Source organism: Pelophylax lessonae (assembly GCF_965119305.1).
Source record: "Pelophylax lessonae genome assembly, chromosome: 2".
Taxonomy (NCBI): Eukaryota; Metazoa; Chordata; class Amphibia; order Anura; family Ranidae; genus Pelophylax; species Pelophylax lessonae.
Genome location: NC_138769.1, coordinates 17,013,939 through 17,039,219, shown reverse-complemented (window position 1 = coordinate 17,039,219; position 25,281 = coordinate 17,013,939). Strand labels below are relative to the sequence as shown.

The window sequence follows — 25,281 nt, the reverse complement described above, 5'->3', positions numbered from 1 at the left end:
TGGTATTTTAATTGTATTATTTTTTATCATTTTCATTTTATTTTTTTACAATGTCACTGACTATGACTCTGTCCAATCAGAAAAGGAAGGAGCTGGTGAATTACATATTTACCGATCCCTTCCTTGTACGCTATTGTGACACATCCCCTGCAGCATGGGGGGGGGGGGGGCAGCACAGTGGGGAGGCCAGGGGAGCACACAGGGGCCCAGAGACAGAAGAACACAAAACACAAGTGAACTGGATAGGAGGAGTGGCAGAGGCAGCATACAGAGGAACCAATCTCCTCCATTTTCCTCCTGCTGCTACAGGAGGAAAAAGGAGGACATTGATTTTTCTACATGCTGCCCCGTCCCTCCTATCCAGGTGTACAGTGGAGCTGTCAAGGCTCCCTGGAGCATGGGGCCCGGTTGCAATTGCAATCCCTGTAGTTATGCCCCTGATTATATATATATATATATATATATATATATGCCATTCTGTCCTTCTGGATAGGGGGCACGTACATATATACAGTTGTGCCCATAAAGTTTACACACCCTGGCAGAAGTTATGATTTCTTGGCCATTTTTCAGAGAATATGAATGATAACGCAAAATCTTTTCTTTCACTCATGGTTAGTGTTTGCCTGAAGCCATTTATTATCAATCAACTGTGTTTATTCTTTTTATATCATAATGATAACAGAAACTACCCAAATCTACTTTATCAGACAACGGTTTTCCGAGGTAGAGGTCAGAGTCACATTCTCCCACTTCCATCTCAATACATGGCCAGGGTAGAAATGTGAGAGTCTGAGGATGAAGATTGCAGCACAAGGGACACAGCAGATTCATAGCAAGTCATGTCCTTTAACCTGTTTTTTTTATTTTGTATTTTGGCCCACTTAGGTTTTAGTGAGTGTCCAGGTAATCATAGATAAAAACATACTAAGAAATGCTGTGCGATTTCTGTGTGTGGCTGTCAGTTGTGGGGTGCAAGTCCCTGCCAGACCAATGGGGTTGCCATACATATCCCCTGCTGACCAGGTGGGTAGGGGGCAAACATACCAGAGGATAGTTTTAACCCTTTCGTTTAACCGTAATCGTTTTAACCTCAGGCAACGCAGGGGGTTCTTTACTGTTAGGGCTACAAGATTGTGGAATTCTCTACCACAAGAGGTGGTTTCTGCGGGAAGTATGGTGGCTTTCAAAAGACTATTGGACGTACATATCAATGATCAGAACATTCAGGGGTATGAGAGATGATTACGGTCACACACACCTACACTGGATGCACTGTTGTCTTTATTCAACCTCAACTACTATGTAACTATCATAAGTGTACTATGAGCGAGTAGGAACCCTAAGAACGTGGAAGGGTTTATTGTATGTGCACCTGAAGACCACATTTTCTTACATTAAAAGCTCCACCAGTCTCCGGCACACTCCAGCATCAATGACAGCTTGGATCTTCTCATTGGGTCCGTCAGACAGGTAGGACAGGGCCCAGCAGGCATCAGCCAGGACATCTGTGTCACTAACGAACAGCAGCCAGGACAAGACGTTCAGACAAGGAGATACCTGTAGGATACAGCACAGTATTCAGACTACAGAGGACAATTATCAGTACAGTACTGTATGGCCAACTATAGTCCCAGAACCATCAGGAGATCCCTCTCGATGTGCTCAAAACTACAAGAGAATTGTCACAGAGTGGGAGAATGCCATGAAGAAAATACCCCAAAATGCAAGGATAAAGCAGATAAGAACTACTGCAACACAGTGCCTCTCCTCCTGCAGTGAAATAATAATAATCTGCTTTACTAAAAATTCTAAGAATGATCTCCAATTTGTGTGAGATTGTACTTTGTATTTTTTTACATAGGTTGTTTGTGGACACGACCAGCACATCTATATGAAGTTTTTGGACATCTCATTTCAGGGGGGAAATAATATAGAGTTGCTCCCTATTTGGGGCTATACCATCCTCCACTCCTTTGGGAAGGCTTTCCACAAAATTCTGGAGGTTCTGTGGGAATTTGTGTCCATTTGTGAGGTCAGGTACTGATGTTGGATGAGGAGACCTGGCTCGCTATCAGTATTCCAACCCATCCTAAAGGTGTTCAGTAGGTCAGGGCTCTGTGAAGGACACTCAAGTCTTTTCACACCACCTGGTCAAACCATGTCTTTATGGAGCTGGCTTTGTACAGAGGGGCACAGTCATGCTGGAACAGAAATTGGTCGTTCCCAAAACTATTGCCAAAACATTGGAGGAGCAAAATTGTCTAAACCTGTGATTTTTAAACTGGGGGGCTGCGGCAAAAGGACAAAAAAGTGTCTGAACCCTATACAGCCAGATCTGAGCGATTCTGTGTTAACTCCTGTATACAGAGAGGAGGGGAAGAGAGCACAGCCCACACCTCCTCTCTGCTGCTATCTGCACTAAAGTAGGTAACTCAGAAAGGTGTGTGGGCCGCCCACCTGTGTCCTACCAATCAATGACCTCATCAGTTGCTAAGGACATGTTGGACGGCCTGCGCATCTTTCTAGGTTGCCAACTTTAGTACAGATAAACAGCAGGAAGGAGGTGCTCCTATCCCTGCAGTAGAAATTGTGGGCGGGGTGGGGGTAATCAAACCCTATACAGTCAGATGTAAAGGCAATCCTGTGTTATCTCCTGTATACAAACTGAGGGGGGGAAAAAAACAAGGCGCACACCTGGCTTTCTCCTGTAGTAATGAGATGGACAGAATTTGTGCTAGGAGGGGTTTAGGAGGAAGAAGGGAAGGGTGATTTTTTTGGGGGGAGATTTACACTTATTCTCTATTCTAAACATACAGTATAGGCAACCAGACATATGCAAAAAAATCTAATTTCTGTGAACACTTCAGCAGTAAAAAGAAGTTACTTTATTAATTAGTGAATACCATTTGCCATCACTCTTTCAGCCATTAACCTCCCTGGCGGTATTCCCGAGTGTGGCTTGGGGTTAATTTTCAGTACAATAAGCGGTAACCCCGAGCTACATTCGGGATTACCCCAGAATCCCACTCACCTTCCCTGCGATCCCCCGCTGTCCTCCCCGTCGTTCTCACTGTCTCTCCCCGCCCTGTGCCTGGCGGATGCCGGCACTTGCCTTCCGGTTCCCTTACTGAGATCGTTGCGACACAGGGGGGTGGAACTGGATTCAAAAGTGTAAATAAACCAAATGAGATGATAGAAAGCTGTGATCCTAACGGATTACACTGTATCATCCCATCTCACCACAGGATTTCACCTGGTGACTTTTCCAGTTCCCTGCCTGTGCTTTCCAGTGCTTTCTGCCTGGAAAATTTTGAACGACCATGGCGTCCAAAAATCGTTTTTTTTTTTTTTTGTTTGCGCAAAAGCCCATTTAGACGAACTGGAAAACAGCGACAGTGAAACAGTTACTTGAAGAACTGAGCGATAGCAATTCATGGGCAAATTCGTCATCAGGTACGGAGAGTTACGTCAGCGACGATTCTGATGTCTCTTTCTGGCACATCGCTTGTGGAATTTGGGAAGAATATCAAATGATTCTGCAGAATTTCCAACGGAGCGAAGTGCCAGAAAGAGACATCAGAATCGTCGCTGTCCTCACTTTCCGTACCTGATGACCAATTTTCCCACCAATCGCTATCGCTCAGTTCTTCAAGTAACTCCGTTTCACTGTTGCTGTTTTCCAGTTCGTCTAAAAGCGCTTTAGCGCAAAAAGAATGCTTTTTGGACGCCATGGTCTTTCTCTATTTTCCAGGCACAAAGAACTGGAAAAGCACAGGCAGGGCACTGGAAAAGTCACCAGGTGAAATCCTGTGGTGAAATGGGATGATACAATGTAATCCGTTAGGATCACAGCTTTGTATCATCTCATTTGGTGTATTTACAAATTTTAGAAATTGACGCCGGTTCCATCCCCCTGCGTCGCAACGCTCGCAGGGAAGGGAACCAGAAGACAGGTGTCGGCATCGGCCGAGCACACAGCGGGAGGATGGCGGGGGAGGACAGTGGGGGAGGACGGTGGGAGGATGGCGGGGGAGGACGGTGGGAGGACGGCGGGGGAGGACGGTGGGAGGACGGCGGGGGAGGACGGTGGGGGATCGCAGGGGAAGGTGAGTTTTAACATGTAAAACAGATTTCCATACAAAACAATGTACCGCTTTTAGCACAGAAATCTGGACATAATCAGACCGCCAAGGTTAATTGTTCTGCATTACAATAGACCTCATGTCTGGTCTGTAATCATTCTTTAGGAAGACATGCATGAGGTTATGTTGCAAAACTTGATTCTGGAACTTATTTTTTTTTTACAGATCGGATCACTGACCTTTGCAAAATCTGGAGGCGGATTTTTCCCCCGACACAGGTTAGACAAAGCCCAGACTGCGTTCCGGGTCATAGTGAGACGGTTCTGTTTAGAAAGCAACCTGCAAAGAGAATATGAGAAGGGTTACAATGGGGATATATAAAACATAAATCACCAATTAAAAGTTCCACTGCCAGGTTCTTTAGCAAAGTCAGAATGAACCAGTGGTGCTTTTGGTTCAGCCTGCTATCCTGAATGCAAGACCGTGAACAGAACATTTACAGACAATAACATCTTACTATAATTGTTTTGTCACATAAATGTGGAACAAGTTCAAAGGTGTAATATAATGACTCTACGAGGATATGATATACTAGAATCATTTACACAGCAAACACTTATCTTCCGTGAACAAACAACCCATATAATCTTTGAAAATTGACTTTTACATACGGGATATTGCATACGTTATAAAGTATACTGGTCCTTTCAATAAAATTCAATGAACTGGGGAAAAAAATAAATAATGATTTACAGAGGACAATGTACTCACTGGAGGAGAGGCGGCAGGATGTTGCAGTCTAGAACGTAGTCTCTGCACACTGTACTGTCTCCTGCTATGTTTCCCAGAGCCCACACCGCCTGTGGGAGAAAATACACAGATACTATTAGGTTTACTATCATGGAAGCCATGAAAGGATCTGCAGGACTCAATCATTCCTAGGAGTGTAAACCTTTTGTTTACAGAGTTCAAGAGCTCAAGCTGAAACCTACATAAGACAAGCTGTGCAGATAAGTGGCAACCATTCCAATTTGTATCTAGCCTTGACAGGAGGGTGCACATGGATGGGGCTATGCACATTACAAACAAAACATTTCCCAGCACACTCACAAGCTAGCCTGAAGAAAAAAAAAGCACATTAGCCCCTTCTAACAGTTCACTTTAATAACATAGGGTTTTGTTGCCCACATTTGCAAATGTGAAAGCCACAGCGCCTAACCAAGGCTCTTCTGTATACTGCGGTTCTAATGCTATCGTTTTCAGAGTCTCCAAGTTGGAGAACATATAGCAGTGGATAAATTAAGGGGAGGTTTGCCTGGAGGGTGCCAACTCCTACCTACGCATGGGGACACATTAGATGATTTCAGCTGCCTATGTGCTTTTGCTGGCTGTCTAATGAGTCCCAGCGCCTTTAAGGAGGATAGGGCTCCCTCCAGACACACCTGCCCCTAACTTATCCACTGCTATATGTGCTCCAACTTGGAGACTCTCCAAATTTTAGAGTTAGAGCTCCAGTATACAGAGGAGCCTGGTTGGGGATAGGGGGGAGGGCGAGAGAGAGGGCAGTGGGGGAGAGAGAGGGGGGAAAGAGAGGGGGGAGTAGGGAGAGAGGCGGGGGGAGAAGGGAGGGAGGGGGGAGAGAAGGGAGAGAGGAGGGGGGAGAGAAGGGAGAGAGGGGGGGGAGAGAAGGGAGAGAGGGGGGGGGGGAGAGAAGGGAGAGGGGGGGGGGGGAGAGAAGGGAGAGAGAGAGGGGGGGAGAGAAGGGAGAGAGAGAGGGGGGGAGAGAAGGGAGAGAGAGAGGGGGGGAGAGAAGGGAGAGAGAGAGGGGGGGGAGAGAAGGGAGAGAGAGAGGGGGGGAGAGAAGGGAGAGAGAGAGGGGGGGGAGGAAGGGAGAGAGGGGGGAGGAAGGGAGAGAGGGGGGAGGAAGGGAGAGAGGGGGGAGGAAGGGAGAGAGGGGGGAGGAAGGGAGAGAGGGGGAGGAAGGGAGAGGGGGAGGAAGGGAGAGAGGGGGGGAGGAAGGGAGAGAGGGGGGGAGGAAGGGAGAGAGGGGGGGAGGAAGGGAGAGAGGGGGGGGGAGGAAGGGAGAGAGGGGGGGGAGGAAGGGAGAGAGGGGGGGGAGGAAGGGAGAGAGAGCGGGGGGAGGAAGGGAGAGAGGGGGGGGGAGGAAGGGAGAGAGGGGGGGGGGAGGAAGGGAGAGAGGGGGGGGGGGAGAAGGGAGAGGGGGGGGGGAGAAGGGAGAGGGGGGGGGGAGAAGGGAGAGAGGGGGGGGAGAAGGGAGAGAGAGCGGGGGGAGAAGGGAGAGAGGGGGGGGAGGAGGGAGAGAGGGGGGGGAGAAGGGAGAGAGGGGGGGGGAGAAGGGAGAGAGGGGGGGGGAGAAGGGAGAGGGGGGGGGAGAAGGGAGAGAGGGGGGGGGGAGAAGGGAGAGAGGGGGGGGAGAAGGGAGAGAGGGGGGGGGGAGAGAAGGGAGAGAGGGGGGGGGAGAAGGGAGAGAGGGGGGGAGAAGGGAGAGAGGGGGGGGGAGAAGGGAGAGAGGGGGGGGGGGGGAGAGGAAGGGAGAGAGGGGGGAGAGGAAGGGAGAGAGGGGGAGAGGAAGGGAGAGAGGGGGAGAGGAAGGGAGAGAGGGGGAGAGGAAGGGAGAGAGAGAGAGAGGGGGAGGAAGGGAGAGAGAGAGAGAGGGGGAGGAAGGGAGAGAGAGAGAGGGGGAGGAAGGGAGAGAGAGAGAGGGGGAGGAAGGGAGAGAGAGAGAGAGGGGGAGGAAGGGAGAGAGAGGGAGGAAGGGAGAGAGAGGGAGGAAGGGAGAGAGAGGGAGGAAGGAAGGGAGAGAGGGGGAGGAAGGAAGGGAGAGAGGGGGAGGAAGGAAGGGAGAGAGGGGGAGGAAGGGAGAGAGGGGGAGGAAGGGAGAGAGGGGGAGGAAGGGAGAGAGGGGGAGGAAGGGAGAGAGGGGGAGGAAGGGAGAGAGAGGGAGGAAGGGAGAGAGGGGGAGGAAGGGAGAGAGGGGGAGGAAGGGAGGAGAAGGGAAAGAGAGAATGAATGAGTATGGTAAAACCTTTGTCACATTCTTTTCTATGTGTCCCATTCACAATGCAATGCATTGCTGCAATCGCAATGAACTGGCCCGAATCACACACTGCAGCGCATGGTGCCACCCAACATTGCATCGAAGTGTAAATTATGTACACTTCAAATAAAGCTTGTACAATACAAAACAAAAAAGGGACAGTGCGGTGCGCTAAATCTTGCACCACACTGCCCCCTAGCCTGCTGGTAACGCAGAGCGGCCGGTTCGCTGAATAGCTCTGGCTGCTCTGCGATTGCAGTGTGAATTGGCCCTAAATTGTACACAAACACTGAGACGTTGTATTAATCTGTAGCAGTCGGAGCAAATACAATCTTTTTTTAGAAACAGAGACTAGCTTAAAGCTGAACTTCACCCTAAAAGGGAAGTTCCAATATTACGAAGCCTCCACCCATACTCCCACTTTTGCTGGAATAAAGATAGATTTTATACAATCTCCAGATTTAGGAAGATGAATGTCTACAGGCAACCATTACACTACAGCGGTGGAGACAGACGATCACGGAATAAAGACGTTGAGAATATGTGAGGATGTTGTGGGGCGGAGTGCTGCCAGGTGTGGTAATAGGACAGAGAAGTGTTGCTGTGAAATGGTAATTATGCGTCGCGGCGTGACGTGACACAACGGTGGTGCAGTACCTGTTCCTGTACATCTTCAAACTCTGAGCTGAGCAGTTCGATGAAGATGGGGACGGCCCCGGCCTGGATCACTATTCTGGTCTGCAGGGAGTTCCCTGAGGCGATGTTCGTTAGTACCCATGCCGCTTCAAACTGGGGGAAACAAAGTGAGTTGCGTTAATACAAGTTAGCCACACAATCAACCACATAAAGACCGGCCTATTTCTGACATTTGGTGTTTACAAAATAAAATCAGGTTTTTTTGCTAGAAAACTACTTAGAGCCCCCAAACATTATATATTTTTTTTTTAGCAGAGACCCTAGAGCAGGGGTAATGAATTAAATTTAATTTAATAAGGAGGTCCGGTCGCTAAAATTTTCTTTGGGCCGAGGTCCGGATCTGAAGTCTGTGCTATGACTCAGAAAGATGGGCAAAACAAAACTTGTCCATCAGCGTTGTTCTTAACATAAAATATGCCCATTTGAGTGCCCCTTAACATAAAATGTGTCCGAGAGCGTGACCCTTAGCATAAAATTTGCCCATCAGCGTGACCCTTAACATAAAATAAGGGGCACGCTGATGGGCACATTTTATGTTAGGGGGCACTCTGATGGGCACATTTTATGTTAGGGGGCACTCTGATGGGCACATTTTATGTTAGGGGGCACGCTGATGGGCACATTTTATGTTAGGGGGCACTCTGATGGGCACATTTTGTTAGGGGGCACGCTGATGGGCAAAACAAAACGTGTAAATCAGCGTTGCTCTTAACATAAAATATGCCTATTAGAGTGCCCCTTAACATAAAAAATGCCCATCAGTGTGCCCCATAGCATAAATATGTCCATCAGAGTGTACCACAGCATAAATATGCACATCAGCATGCCCCTTAACATAAAATATGCCCATCAGTGTGTACTACAGCATAAATATGCACATCAGCATGCCCCTTAACATAAAATATGCCCATCAGCATGACCCTTAACATAAAATAAGGGGCAAGCTGATGGGCACATTTTATGTTAGGGGCACTCTGATGGGCAGAACAAAATGTGCCCACCAGCGTGACCCTTAACATAAAATATGCCCATCAGCGTGCCCCTTAGTATAACATTTGCCCATCAGCGTGACCCTTAACATAAAATAAGGGGCACGCTGATGGGCATATTTTATGTTAAGGGTCACGCTGATGGGCACATTTTATGTTAGGGGCACTCTGATGGGCAGAACAAAATGTGCCCACCAGCGTGACCCTTAACATAAAATATGCCCATCAGCGTGCCCCTTAGCATAACATTTGCCCATCAGCGTGACCCTTAACATAAAATAAGGGGCACGCTGATGGGCATATTTTATGTTAGGGGGCACCCTGATGGGCATATTTTATGATGGTGGGATCGCTGATGGGCAAAAGAAAACGTGTAAATCAGCGTTGCTCTTAACATAAAATATGCCCATTAGAGTTCCCCATAGCATAAATATGTCCATCAGAGTGCCCCTTAACATAAAATATTCCCATCAGCGTGACCATTAACATAAAATAAGGTACACTCTGATGGGCACATTTTATGTTAGGGGGCATTCTGATGGGCAAAACAAAACGTGTAAATCAGCGTTTCGCTCAACATAAAATATGCCCATTAGCGTGCCCCTTAACATAAAATATGCCCATTAGCGTGCCCCTTAACATAAAATATGCCCATCAGCTTGTCCCTTAGAATAAAATATGGGGCACATTTTATGTCAAGGGAGTACTCTGATGGGCATATTTTGTTTCTTTTATGGGGCACTCTAATGAGCACAACAAAATATGCCACTTGTCTGCACACTTGTTAAAGCTTGAGAGGTTTTTTTTTAAATGCAGATATTCCCCTCTAAAAATGTGCTCCACATACCTGGAGCCAGGAGCTGTCCAAAAGCCGCGAACAGGGGGGCGGGGCGTGCACATAGTGTCACACCCTAGCTCGCTGCCCTGCTTAGAGGAAGCCGCAGTCAGGAGCAGGGGGCGGGACGCGCGAGTGACGTCACGCCCCTACTCGCGGCCCGACAGGACACCGCAATGTCTATCAGTCAGGAGCAGGGGGCAGGGCGCGCGCGTGACGTCACGCCCCTACTCGCGGCTCGCGGCCTGACAGGACACCGGCTGCAAGTGAGCCGGGAGCCGCAGTGAGGAGGGGGCAGAATACAGGTGGCGGTCCGGGCGGAAGCATCGCGCGGGCCGCCAATGGACCGCGGGCCGCCATTTAGTGACCGCTGCCCTAGAGAATAAAATGGAAATCGTTGCGGTCTTCCAAATGCAATTTTTTTTTTGGGAAAAAATTCACTTTTTTGAATTATAAAATAAGAAAACAGTAAAGTTAGCCCAATCGGAGCCGCCTGCCCTGTGCATCGGAGTGCCCGCTGACGAGTGGGGGCGGGAGCGCGCCGGCGGCGGCGTGCGCTCACCCCCTAGCTGTAGGCGCGCGACCGAAGTATACCTACGTTGGTTCCTGCAGGAGGACCGCCCTGCCACAGTATAACTGCGGCAGGCGGTCCGAAAGCGGTTTAAAAAAACAACTTTCCTTGGTCAGATAAAAGTAGTGGGGGGGTCATGATATCATTCTTTATATTGTATCTCACAATATACAGACATTCAGGGTGCAATAACTGACCTGTAATGTGCAGTTCTCCTTCCTTTTCAGGAACTCCACAAACCGGGCCACCACCCCGTGTGTGCCGATCACTTCGTCTATCGGTGGATTGGGTTCTGTGAAAACACAAAGGATTCTGGGTAAAATAATACAGAGGGATTCCCTGGAGGTACGTACGTCAGACAAGTTATATACAGCTCCATCTGAGCCCGGCTCAGCATAATCAGCTTAGACGTAGCAGTGAGAGAGCGCGGTGATGTCATTAATCTGAATCACATGACCCCTCTCCGTCTGCTCACACTGTTGTAGCATTCTCCCCTCTGGGCCCCTTTCCTGAAACCAATCACCAACATGGAAGCCGGAATGTGTAATCTACAGAGCTAGCGGCAGACATCACCACATCTGACACATCCTCCCATGTGACTGTGAGGAGAGCCGGCCGTCCCCACAGCAAAGCAGAGACCCAGCAGTGACAGCACACAATCCACTACTGACGCCTGTACAGCTTTGTCTGCGGTCATTCATGCACGGCTCCCAATGACACACTGAATGTTTGTTCAGATCTTTATCATCTGCTTCTGTTCTGTAAGTAATGAGACGGACAATTCCAGTGCACCCGCTGCAGTCTTCTAAAACAGATTTGCAGCGGGAGGTTTTGGGTTTACTGCAATGACATGATCATTCCCGGGGCAGCAATATTGGACGCCCTTCAATCTGATCACAATCTCTGCAGACGTCTGATGAGGAGTGCAGTAAGCTGATTACAAGAGCAGGGGGATGAAGAGTCAGATAAAACCCTTTTCATAATCTAATTACCGCTATCATGATTGCAACAAAGTCATTTACATTTATCTGAAAGTTATAAAAAAAAAAAGCTGTATCTGCAGGCATTATCCAGATATCTCCACTTCAACTGCAGGACATTCACCGCTGACAGCTAAATGTAAAAACAATTGCCAGCAATGAATATAAAAACAGCGCAGGGGTCCAATCCATACCAGGCCCTTATTTAAGAAAGCCCCCCCACAAAGCACCTTGCCCCCATGTTGGGACAAGGGCTTCTTCCTCACAACTCTGAGCGGTGATTGTGGGAGAGCTTATTGGAATCTGGAAGGGGGTCCCCAGATCCTGCCCCCGCCCTTTGTGTGCCCCTTGTTAATGGAGGCTTCCAGATTCCATTAAGCCCCCCTGCCCGCAGACCCCCACAACCACCAGCCAAGGTTGTGGGGAAGAAGCCCTTGTCCCCATCAACATGGGGACAGGGTGCTTTGCTGAGGGCATTAGGCCTGGTATGGTTCAGGAGAGGGGGAGGGGGGCTGCATGCTCAGATAACGGTCAGGTATGGATTCTGGGGGGGAACCCACTTCTTTTTTCTTTAATTATTTTTATTTTGGCGTGGATTGGGGGGACCCCCATGCAGTTTTATTTTTCAGCATTTTTTTTATTGCGGGCAATGGTGTTTTTTACATTCAGCCCCCCCCCTTTCCTGACCTGCTAAGCTGCATGCTCGGATAAGGGTCTGGTATGGATTTTGGTGGGGAACCCAGCCATTTTTTTATTTTAGCGTGTAATGGGGGGGGGGGGACCCCCATGCAGTTTTTAGTCAGCATTTTTTTTTTTTTTTTTTTTTTTAGCCAGCAATGTTTTTTTTTTTTTTTTACATTTAGCTGAGGACTCATCGATTGTTAAGGACGCAGCGTCCGGCTTGCCAGCCTGCTCCTTTGCACCGAGCTATTCTTCAAATAGAATTCGGATTGGTTGATCAAATTTCGACTGATTCAAATTCTACTTATTGCAAAAATTAGAAATTCATTAGAAAACGGATGTAAACACTTAGGTCTGCTTCCGTTTTTTTTATCAGATTTTCTTTTTTTTTTTAAATCAAGAGAAAAGTTTATTGAAAAAAAATCGCACACATATACAAACAGTGCAACGGGAAAAGAAAAACAGTAACATGGTAAGGCACATTCACTCCCGAGCGTAGCATTTTCGCACGTTTTTTACCGCGATTTTTACCACGATTTACAGGTGTTTTTACAGGCGTTTTTTGTGCAGGCGTTTTAGATTGAATAGAGACCAATGGAAAACGCCGGTAATCTGCCCAAAAAGAAGCTCATGTACTTTTTTGAGCGTTGGGCGTTTTGCTTACAGCGTCAAAACGCTCAGATGTGAACAGGGGCCATTGAAATGAATAGGATTTGTCTTGTTGGGCGTTTTGAGAGCTGATCCTAGAGCAGAAAAAAAAACTCCCCAAAAACGCCCCAAAACGCCTACATGTGAACGGAGCCTAATAGTTTACAGAGCTCAGCCATCAAACCAGTATGCAGCTGAAAACAGAAAGCAGTCTGAACCTAAGATTGCAATACTAGAGAATATTCATGCATCAAAGAGCAAAGCAGCTCCCCCAAACCAGACTACCAAAAGCCCACACCACCCCCAGCAACTAAAGCAACACACGGTCGAGGATTAGGTCCGTAGGAGCCATCCCCGGAGAACTCTGCAAGACTCCCCAAACTTTATGGAACTTAGCCTGAGCACCCCTATGCAGGTAAATATATTTCTCCATGCGAAGGGTGGCGCCCAGTTGCTCCAGCCACATCCTACACGTGGGAGGATCCCGATCAATCCAGTGTCTAAGAATAAGCAGCCAAGCCTGAAACAGAGCTCATGCAGCTGCCTCCCATAGATATCTATCATCTATAATGTGATCCAGTATACCCAAGAAGCAGTGCTTAGGATCCAATGGGATCGTCAAGCCCAGAACTCGGTTTATAGTGGAAGTCACAGAGGTCCAGTACCGATGCAGTTTCAGGTATCTCCATAACAAGTGTATTAGATCCCCCACATCCCTCTCACATCTATTGCACATATTGTCCGGACGGATACCCATGGCATGCAATTTCACCGGGGAGTGATGAAATCGAAGGAGGATATACAGCTGGGACACCTGATGGGAAACATTGAGCGAACATTTTCTAACCGACTCCAAGGCCTCCTCCCACTGCTCGGCAGGAATCTCCCCCACATCCCCACTCCACTGGTCACACGCCTTGCAAGGATACCTGTCCAGATAGAAACCTAACAAGGCTGCGTAACAAGCAGACATAAAACCTTTAGTAGAAGTATATTGCTCCTTTATCCGATTTTCTAACAAAAAAAGTGACAGAACGGATGAAGAAAACGGAATGCTCATGTGAAAGGGGCCTAAGTGTTTTTTAATTTAGGAGTTTAGCTGTAATGCCTGCAGCAGTTACACTTCAGGGATCTTCCTGAATACAGCAAATCCTAAGGATACCAGTTGTCAGACCTTTATCACCTGGAATGTGTAAGTCAGTGTGTGCCCCTCCTTGTGTGACACGAGGACTTTGTCCTGCACTAGAAAGAGCAAACACTTCCCTTCCTCCTTTGTCAGTGACAGGCCAGTTAAAAAGATTGGGTCTACAACCTAGGCCCAAATATTGTCATTTGCAGATCCTAGGAGCAGCTTCCCCACAGCCCCTCTACCCCTCCGCACAACCAGAGGCCAATACTGGCCAGTGCAGTTTATACGTAAACAAAAATCTCTGCTGCACATGCTCATTTCTACCCCTTGATTTGGAGTGAGATTTGATTATGTCACTTCTGCTCACTGTTCTCTGTGCTGTAAGTTCTAAAATGAGGAAGCAATACTCTGCATCTACCAAGATGGCCGCCTCCACACAGACACATTGATCAATGGCTAACACGAACCTACACCCTACTACGACTTATTGCAGGAAAATTTGAAAGCAGCTTCTCTCCTGACCTCCAGAAATCAGACAATCTGAGAAATCATTGTTGCCAGGCTGCAAAATGATTGCTTTATACGCAAGTGTAATCAAGATGCACTTAGGCTCCAATTGACAATCTCTTTTTTTATACAGACGTATACACACACACACACACACACACACACACACACACACAGGCGTATACACACACACAGACGTACACACACACACACACACAGACGTATACACACACAGACGTATACACACACAGACGTATACACACACACACACACAGACATATACACACACACGTATACACACACACACACACGTATACACGTATACACACACACACACACAGGCGTATACACACACACAGACGTACACACACACACACACACAGACGTATACACACACACGTATACACACACACACACACGTATACACGTATACACACACACACACACAGACGTATACACACACACAGACGTATACACACATGCAGACGCACTTACCTTTCGATAGAAGTTTTCGGAACTTCTGTGTGGCGGTTAGCTGGTGTTCTGGGTTATTTGAGAAGATCATTTCTATCATGTCGCCACTGATGACCCCGCTCTGCAGAGAAAAAACGTGTAAGAGAAACAATAGTCAGCTTTCTTACTAAATCTATTTTGGTTGTTGTGGTTTGCACTTACATAAGGTCAGGCGATATAAGCATTAAAGTGGAGCTCTACCCAAAAGGGGAATCTCCGCTTGACGGCCTCCCCCCCGCTGCCACATTTGGCAAACTTTTAGAGGGGAGTGGGTACCTGGCTTTGATCTTCAAAGTCTAATTTTTGACACAGAGAAAGGGACTGTGGACACATCCCCAGTCCCTTTCTCTGCAGCCTCAGCTGCACAGCAGATGAATGAACAGGAGACAGAGGCTCACATCCCCAGTCCCTTTCTCTGCAGCCTTAGCTGCACAGCAGATGAATGAACAGGAGACAGAGGCTTACATTCCCCAGTTCCTTTCTCTGCAGCCTCAGCTGCACAGCAGATGAATGAACAGGAGACAGAGGCTCACATCCCCAGTCCCTTTCTCTGCAGCCTTAGCTGCACAGCAGATGAATGAACAGGAGACAGAGGCTCACATCCCCAGTCCTTTTCTCTGCAGCCTTAGCTGCACAGCAGATGAATGAACAGGAGACAGAGGCTCACATCCCCAGTTCCTTTCTCTGCAGCCTCAGCTGTACGGCAGATGAATGAACAGGAGACAGAGGCTCACATCCCCAGTCCTTTCTCTGCAGCCTTAGCTGCACAGCAGATAAACGAACAGGAGACAGAGGCTTACATTCCCAGTCCCTTTCTCTGCAGCTTCACCTGCACAGCAGATGAATGAACAGGAGACAGAGGCTCACATCCCCAATCCCTTTCTCTGCAGCCTCAGCTGCACAGCAGATGAATGAACAGAAGACAGAGGCTCACATCCCCAGTCCCTTTCTCTGCCGCCTCAGCTTCACAGCAGATGAATGAACAGGAGACAGAGGCTCACATCCCCAGTCCCTTTCTCTGCAGCCTCAGCTGCACAGCAGATGAATGAACAGGAGACAGAGGCTCACATCCCCAGTCCCTTTCTCTGCAGCCTCAGCTGCACAGCAGATGAATGAACAGGAGACATAGGCTCAAATCCCCAGTCTCCCTTTTTCTGCAGCCTCAGCTGCACAGCAGATGAATGAACAGGAGACAGAGGCTTACATTCCCCAGTTCCTTTCTCTGCAGCCTCAGCTGCACAGCAGATGAATGAACAGGAGACAGAGGCTTACATTCCCCAGTTCCTTTCTCTGCAGCCTCAGCTGTACAGCAGATGAATGAACAGGAGACAGAGGCTCACATCCCCAGTCCCTTTCTCTACAGCCTCAGCTGTACAGCAGATGAATGAACAGGAGACAGAGGCTCACATGCCCAGTCCTTTTCTCTATAGCCTCAGCTACACAGTAGATGAATGAACAGGAGACAGAGGCTCACATCCTTAGTCCTTTTCTCTGCAGCCTTAGCTGCACAGCAGATGAATGAACAGGAGACAGAGGCGTACATTCCCCAGTTCCTTTCTCTGCAGCCTCAGCTGCACAGCAGATGAATGAACAGGAGACAGAGGCTCTTATCAATTCATAAACTGAAGCATAGTTAACACAGATATACCTGCAGCTGCTGCCGGCAGGAGAGGAAAGGAGAGGGCACTTTGGGAGGTACGTTATTACCTCCAGAATCCCCCTTACATCCTTTAGAGTGCCCCCTTAGAAACACTACACTAAGGGAGTACTCTGGAGTCAATAAGGTGGCGCTCTAGTCTAGACGATGTAAAGAGGCACACTAAAAGCACTAAGGGGCACTTTACTAAGTACCTTCAGAGTGCCCGCTTACATCCTGTAGAGCACCCCTTCGTCCCCCCTTATGTCCTGCTCCTCCAGAGTGTCCTTATTTAAATATCTCCTGGCCTGGTCACAACTCATGAGTGGCTGTCGGTAAAACACTGTGATTCTGAACTGTGCATGCACAGGCTGGAGCCAGCCTATCAGTGAATTGCCGAACTTGGGTCTTTACTTGTGTGGCAGGGTGTAGGAACTGATCTGAGGCTGAGCCCAGCAGTTCTCTAATCCAGTGGTCCTCAACTCCGGTCCTCGGGGGGCCCACTAACAGGCCAGATTTTAAGTATTACCTTGGGGAGATGCAGACTAGAATACTGCAATCACTGAGCAGCAAATGAGATCACCTGTGATGTAATTTAGTTATCTTGCAAACCTGGCCTGTTAGTGGGCCCCGAGGACCGGAGTGGAGGACCACTGCTCTAATCGTCTGCTTCAGAATCACTGACAACGATTTTTTAATTCTAAAGTGTTTTACCACCAGCCACTCGTGAGTTGCGGGAGGCCAGGCAAGGCAAAGAAATAACGAGGAGGTTTTTACCAAAGGGAACCAGATATACTCGCCACTCGCTTGCCCCTTTGTCTTGCCCGCAGAAATCGCAGGTGCAGCAGAGCCAGAAACTATGATGACAGATCAGGCTACTTCTAAGCAAGACAGGTGCTCTTAAAGCGTTACTAAACCCACAACAGTAAAATTAGTCTGTATATGCAGTAAAGCATGTTATACTCACTGTGGAACCTAAGGGGTTACTCCTCTACATTGTGTAAAAAGGCCGTTTTATCCTGTCTTCTCTGTTCCTCCCCTCCTTCCATTGTCCCCAATGCATCTCCTGATAGAACAGAGTCAAGGGGACAAGCTGCACATGCTCAGTTTGGTGTGTACTGCTAGAGAGGTTTTTTCGGGAGAATGCATGTGATCAGCACAAGGCCAATCAGCACTTTCCAGAGGACTCCTTCAGCCTCATAGGACAACTCAGGGGAGAATGAAAACTCCTCCTACAAGCTTTAAACAGACACTGATAGAAGTCACAAGACTGCTGTATACTGCTGATGAGAAAAGGTATTTAGCAGTTTATATTTACTAAAACTATTGCATTTCTATGTTCTGAGCACTGTGGGAGAGCAGGTATAGTGAATGCAGGCTCCTGGGTTTAGTAACACTTTAATGTGCCCCCTCTCCTATTGTGGTATTAGATGGAGCTCAGGAAGACTCACAGCACAAGGTATGCAGAGAATGCAGGAGGTATGCTGGCTGGAATGCTGAGAAGGAACCGGTGAAGTGACTCAGTTATTAAGCCCAAGCAGAGGAGGGGGGAGAGCATTGGAAGGATCAGAGAGGCACTGTGCAGTGGCTGGAAGACCAGCAGAGATAGTAACTGGCTGGAGAGTACTTCACCTGCATCATCAATCACAGGGAGAGGAGGGGGGAGGGGAGTGCGGGAAGGATCACAGAGATATCTGTGCTGCGGCTGCAGGGCTACAACAGACAGTGACAGGCTGGATCGATGTGAGAGCTGGGTGTACTGACTGCTCTTCTACTTGTTATCATGCCCAAAGGAGTGCGGGAAGGAGAGCAGAGTAAGCAGTGTGGAGCTGCCCGAGAAACCTGCAGAAAAGGCCAGTATATGCCAAGAGACAGCAGAGTTCTCATTCCATGTGTCTGCTCCTCATGGTTGGCAACACAGTCAGTCCACTGGCCACCGGGCAGAACCCGAATGGTCAGTCTGCCCCTGGTACAGCGGTACTGAGGTGGATAATGTCCCTAAATAGTTAGTTTGGGCTGAGCTGGCCCAAACTAACTACCGCATTTAATCGGCGTATAACACGCACTTTTCCCCCCTGAAAACAGAATGCAAATAATGTGTTGTAGGCTGCCTCAGATGGGGGAGGGGCGGGAAGCAGCCGGATTACACAGAGCAGAGATCCCCTGCTTACTCGACTGCTGCCGTTATACGAAGTCCCGGCTCCTATGATAGATGTGACGTCTATCATAGGAGCTGGTCCAAGAGGTGGGACTTCGTATAACAGCGGCAGCCGAGTACGCAGGAGATCCCAGCTCTGTAATCTGGCTGCTCCAATCTCCATACAATGATGAGGCTGCATTGATGGGCACTGATCAGGCTGCATTGATGGGCACTGGTGAGGCTGCATTGAGGGGCAATGGTGAGGCTGCATTGAGGGGCACTGGTGAGGCTGCATTGAGGGGCACTGGTGAGGCTGCATTGAGGGGCACTGGTGAGGCTGCATTGAGGGGCACTTCTAGATTGTAAGCTCTAATGAGCAGGGCCCTCTAGTTCCTCCTGTATTGAATTGTATTGTAATTGTACTGTCTTCCCTCACATTGTAAAGCGCTGCACAAACCGTTGGCGCTATATAGATCCTGTATAATAATAATAACTGGTTAGGCTGCATTCATGGGCACTGGTGAGGCTGCATTGAGGGGCACTGGTGAGGCTGCACTGAGGGGCACTGGTGAGGCTGCACTGAGGGGCACTGGTGAGCAGGGCCGGATTAAGAGAATCATGGGCTTGGTGCTGAGGATTTTGAAGGGCCTTAAGGGCCGTGCCTTGCCATGCACCCAGAGGAGGAAGGGTGCAGCCATGCATGCCTAATTCAACATGGGATGCTGTCTCTGAAGCCCATAAACACATCCATGCATCGGCAACTGTCCCTCCTTGTCCGGCCTTCGTGCTGTGTGGGGAGGTTCTGAGGGAGCTGCCTGGGGAAGCGAGCATAGAAGCCAGACTTCTGTGTTTACAAGTGACAGAAGAGCGGTAACAGTGAATATGGCCAACCCGGGGCCTATATAAAAGGTAGGGGCCTGGAGCTGCAGCTCCAATAGCCCCTAGGTTAATCTGGCCCTGCTGGTGAGGCTGCACTGAGGGGCACTGGTGAGGCTGCACTGAGGGGCACTGGTGAGGCTGCACTGAGGGGCACTGGTGAGGCTGCATTCATGGGCACCGGTGAGGCTGCATTCATGGACACGGAGCCTTATTTTGCTTCAAAGTTATTTATTTAAAATTTAAAAGGTTTTTACTGAAATCTCCCTCTTCAAATTAAGGTGCGTGTTATACGCCAATAAATGTGATATTTACTGCATTGCCAGGTGCACTTGGTTGGCGTACTATATTAGGTGTATGCAGTGACATACATTACACAATGCGGTGTTCCAGCAATGTGATGGGGACTTCCCGTCCCACACCTGGAACAAAATTGAGTCGAGCTAAGTGCTGCTCAGCCATTCACAGGAAGCTTTGTATTCTATTAAAGCAGAACTTCACAAATCAGAATAAAAAGAATTCTCAAAAGACACAAAAAAAAAACAAAAGCAGAACTTTACTCGCTCAATGAACATCGACTATTTTTAACCACTTGACCTCCAGAAAATTACCCCTTCCTGACCAGGCCATTTTTGCGATGGGGCACTGCGTTACTTTAACGGACAATTGTGCGGTCGTGTGAGGATGTACCCAAATAAAATTGATGTCCTTTTTTTCGCACAAATAGAGCTTTCTTTTGGTGGTATTTGATCACCTCTGCGAGTTTTTTTTTTTTTTTTTTGCGCTATAAACAAAAAAAAAAGACAAGAATAAAAAAACACTATATTTTACTTTCTGCTCTAAAACAAATCCAGTAAAAAAATAAAAAATTTCTTCATCAATTTAGGCCAATATAGTATTCTGCTACAAATTTTTGGTATAAGCATACGTATATTGATTGGTTTGCGCAAAATCTATAGCGTCTTCAAACTATGGGATAGACTTATGGATTTTTTTTAAAATTAGTAATGGCGGTAATCAGCGACTTATAGCGGGACTGCAACATTGCGGCAGACAAAATCGGACACCTGACACTTTTGGGGGGACCAGTGACACTAATACAGTTATCAGTGCTAAAAATATGTACTGTCACTGTACTAATAACACTGGCTTGGAAGAGTTTAACATCAGGGGCGATCAAAGGGTTAGCTGTGTGTGCCTAGATTGTGTTTCAGTGTACTGGGGGAGGTGCTTTAACTAGTGGAAGGCATGGATCTGTGTGCCTTCCTTTACGGGAACACAAGATCCATGCCTTCTGAACTGACAGAACATCAGTCTGCCTTGTTTACATAGGCAGACTGCCGTTTTACCTGTGTACCGAACAATTGGCGGGTCCCAACAGACATTGGGTCCATGGTACCCGCTGATCAGCTTCCCTGTCGGCAGCGCGTACTCGCACCCAAAACCGGAAGTGCAGGATCACTTATGTATGTACGTACGTATATATATATATATATATATATATATATATATATATATATACATATACACACACACACACATATATATACATATACACATATATACATACATACACACACATATATATATATATATATATATATATATATACACACAGTGCCTTGCGAAAGTATTTGGCCCCCTTGAACTTTGCGACCTTTTGCCACATTTCAGGCTTCAAACATAAAGATATTAAACTGTAATTTTTTGTGAAGAACCAACAACAAGTGGGACACATTCATGAAGTGGAACGAAATTTTTGGGATATTTCAAACTTTAACAAATAAAAAACTGAAAAATTGGGCGTGCAAAATTATTCAGCCCCTTTACTTTCAGTGCAGCAAACTCTCTCCAGAAGTTCAGTGAGGATCTCTGAATGATCCAATGTTGACCTAAATGACTAATGATGATAAATAGAATCCACCTGTGTGTAATCAAGTCTCCGTATAAATGCACCTGCACTGTGATAGTCTCAGAGGTCCGTTTAAAGCACAGAGAGCATCATGAAGAACAAGGAACACACCAGGCAGGTCCCAGATAGTGTTGTGGAGAAGTTTAAAGCCGGATTTGGATACAAAAAGATTTCCCAAGCTTTAAACATCCCAAGGAGCACTGTGCAAGCGATAATATTGAAATGGAAGGAGTATCAGACCACTGCTAATCTACGAAGACCTGGCCGTCCCTCTAAACTTTCAGCTCATACAAGGAGAAGACTGATCAGAGATGCAGCCAAGAGGCCCATGATTACTCTGGATGAACTGCAGAGATCTACAGCTGAGGTGGGAGACTCTGTCCAAGGACAACAATCAGTCGTATACTGCACAAATCTGGCCTTTATGGAAGAGTGGCAAGAAGAAAGCCATTTCTTAAAGATATCCATAAAAAGTGTTGTTTAAAGTTTGCCACAAGCCACCTGGGAGACACCAAACATGTGGAAGAAGGTGCTCTGGTCAGATGAAACCAAAATCGAACTTTTTGGCAACAATGCAAAATGTTATGTTTGGCGTAAAAGCAACACAGATCATCACCCTGAACACACCATCCCCACTGTCAAACATGGTGGTGGCAGCATCATGGTTTGGGCCTGCTTTTCTTCAGCAGGGACAGGGAAGATGGTTAAAATTGATGGGAAGATGGATGGAGCCAAATACAGGACCATTCTGGAAGAAAACCTGATGGAGTCTGCAAAAGACCTGAGACTGGGACGGAGATTTGTCTTCCAACAAGACAATGATCCAAAACATAAAGCAAAATCTACAATGGAATGGTTCACAAATAAACATATCCAGGTGTTAGAATGGCCAAGTCAAAGTCCAGACCTGAATCCAATCGAGAATCTGTGGAAAGAACTGAAAACTGCTGTTCACAAACGCTCTCCATCCAACCTCACTGAGCTCGAGCTGTTTTGCAAGGAGGAATGGGCAAAAATTTCAGTCTCTCGATGTGCAAAACTGATAGAGACATACCCCAAGCGACTTACAGCTGTAATCGCAGCAAAAGGTGGCGCTACAAAGTATTAACTTAAGGTGGCTGAATAATTTTGTCTGCCCAATTTTTCAGTTTTTTATTTGTTAAAGTTTGAAATATCCAATAAATTTCGTTCCACTTCATGATTGTGTCCCACTTGTTGTTGATTCTTCAAAAAAAATTACAGTTTTATATCTTTATGTTTGAAGCCTGAAATGTGGCAAAAGGTCGCAAAGTTCAAGGGGGCCGAATACTTTCGCAAGGCACTGTATATATATATATATATATATATATATATATATATATATATATATATATATATATATATATATATACACACACATATACACACACACATGATCCAGCGCGGCCGCCCTGCAGCAGTAAAAGTGCTTTAGGGCGGTCGGCAGGCGGTTAATCCTTATACTGCTAGCATTAGTAAATAGATATGAAAGTATATTATTATATTTTTTCATATTTTCATTTTTTTATATTTCTTCAGTTACTTCCTCCATTCTATGCTTAGGCAAATGATATCATACATGCCAGGAGTCTTTAAGAGAGGAGGAGGGGGTTTTCTCCGTTAAACACACTCCTGACTGCTTTACCTAAATGCAGATGGATTCCAGGAAGAAAATGCTATAGGATTCATCTGCCCTTACTCAAGATGGCCACGGCAGGAAATGCTAAGGGGATGTTTTTCAAAGCAGTTTCTTAGCAAAATAAAGCATTGAGACATGACATGACATGGATGGGGGAGACATGGATAGATGGGGGAGTTTGCTTTGAATGTTAAAAATGAATGAAATTGCGTTTTTGGTTTGAAGTCTTTAGATGCAGTGTAGTTCCACTTTAATGAATACAAAGCTTCCTCTGATAGGCTGAGATGGAGAATGTGATGTCATTCGGTCACCTCTCTCCGCCTCAGCCAATCAGCTTGTCCCAAACAAACTATTGAAAAGGAACATTAAATCATTAGGCATTAATCTGATATTGTGGTGCACCATGCACAGTGTCCTGTATGCCAGGTACTAGAAACATATTTGGCACTTGCAGCATCCAAGCTATGCCAGGCAATCGCCATTCTGACAGATTCCTTTTATTCTGAAAGTTCTTCCACCCATAATTGCTAGAGTAATTTCTTCCAGGACGGGTGGGGGGGGGAGGGGTTATCGCCCTGAAACACTACAGAGAACTTATGGTCTGCCCATAGAAAGCAAGGGAACAGGTTCTCTTTATAAAAGGCACAATTGTGCATTCTATAAACCCTACCCCCACCTTCACTGGCCAACCCAATCTGCTGCTGGAACTCCAAGAACTTGTGTGTAAAGCACAATAAGGCCCCTTTCACACTTGTGAGACTTGTCATGCGATTTGGAACTGCAAATCGCATGACAAGTCGCTCTCAATTATCTCCAATGAGTACCATTCATATCTGTGCGACTTGGAGTCGCACCAACTTTGAAGTAGTCCCTGCACTACTTTGGCACGATTTTGAAGCATTTTAAGGCCAAAGACATTCAAGCCCAGTCAAACTCGCGTCAAAATTGCGTCAAAATTGCGGCAACAAAGTCGCAGTTAAATTGCGTGACTTTGAAGTCTCACAAGTGTGAAAGGAGCCCAATGCTGGCCATACACGTATAGATTTTCATCCGCAAATTTTCGTTTCTAGAAAATTCATTTGATTTTCTAATCATTAGTGGGGTTAAATCGATGTCCCTTTTCGACTGCAGTGACGGGAAAATTCGTAGGGGCAGAAGGGAACACTTTTCTCAATCAACGAATTTTCGGGCAGTGTATGTGGTTATCGTTCAGAAATTACATAATATTTTAAAATTAAATGTTTAAAGCAAAAGACAATTTTCGAACGACATTCGTCTATTCAACAAATGTTCAAATAATGTTCTACGAATATTCTCGTCCAAAAATCTATACGTGTATGGCCAGCATAACGGAGCCTTTAATTTGTTAATGATAAACAGGGACAGCGTTGTGCTTACCGCAGCCATCTCCATGTTATTGATCTGTGATTCGTGGACGTTTCCGTCAGCCATCCCTTCATCCTCAGGGGTCTCTTCTGCATTTGCGACATTCCTTCGCTTGAACAGCTGGAAGAGAAAACCGTATATTAGAGATTGGTGACAACACAGCAGCAATCCGACCGCAGTCTTAAAAAAAAAAGAGAAGGATGTATACATTTATTTTCATATTATAAAAGATTTAAAATGGAGCTGAACTCAAAAAGTGAAGATTTGATATCTTCTAGATAGAAACATTCATGCCCAAGCAGGACACTGAAAGATTCACATTATCACCAGTCATCAGATCACATCAGATCACATCAGATCACCAGTCATCAGATCACATCAGATCACCAGTCATCAGATCACATCAGATCACCAGTCATCGGAGCACCAGTCATCGGAGCACCAGTCATCAGAGCACCAGTCATCAGAGCACCAGTCATCAGAGCACCAGTCATCAGAGCACCAGTCATCAGAGCACCAGTCATCAGAGCACCAGTCATCAGAGCACCAGTCATCAGAGCACCAGTCATCAGAGCACCAGTCATCAGAGCACCAGTCATCAGAGCACCAGTCATCAGAGCACCAGTCATCGGAGCACCAGTCATCGGAGCACCAGTCATCGGAGCACCAGTCATCGGAGCACCAGTCATCGGAGCACCAGTCATCGGAGCACCAGTCATCGGAGCACCAGTCATCGGAGCACCAGTCATCGGATCACAAGTCATCGGAGCACCAGTCATCGGAGCACCAGTCATCGGAGCACCAGTCATCGGAGCACCAGTCATCGGAGCACCAGTCATCGGAGCACCAGTCATCGGAGCACCAGTCATCAGGGGGGCAGCTCTAACATAGCAAAGCCTTGCTTCTACCAAGATGGCTGCCTCCAGTAAGAGACGGTGGAGAATGAGGCATGGTAAGGGAAATCGATAGCGAAACATCAGCT

At 47.0% G+C, this 25,281-nt stretch overlaps 1 protein-coding gene across 1 annotated transcript in view; it reads right to left on the bottom strand.

Moving 5' to 3' along the window:
- The window catches only part of KPNA1 (karyopherin subunit alpha 1), a 99,526-nt gene that overhangs the window by 21,615 nt on the left and 52,630 nt on the right, over positions 1-25,281 (bottom strand). The window contains exons 3-9 of the mRNA XM_082246512.1: positions 24,312-24,419; positions 14,675-14,774; positions 10,432-10,526; positions 7,801-7,932; positions 4,857-4,945; positions 4,325-4,424; positions 1,397-1,560 (exon numbers count right to left, since the gene is read on the bottom strand). Of these exons, the coding sequence (XP_082102638.1) occupies positions 1,397-1,560; positions 4,325-4,424; positions 4,857-4,945; positions 7,801-7,932; positions 10,432-10,526; positions 14,675-14,774; positions 24,312-24,419 (788 nt within the window). The remainder of the gene's footprint in view (positions 1-1,396; positions 1,561-4,324; positions 4,425-4,856; positions 4,946-7,800; positions 7,933-10,431; positions 10,527-14,674; positions 14,775-24,311; positions 24,420-25,281) is intronic.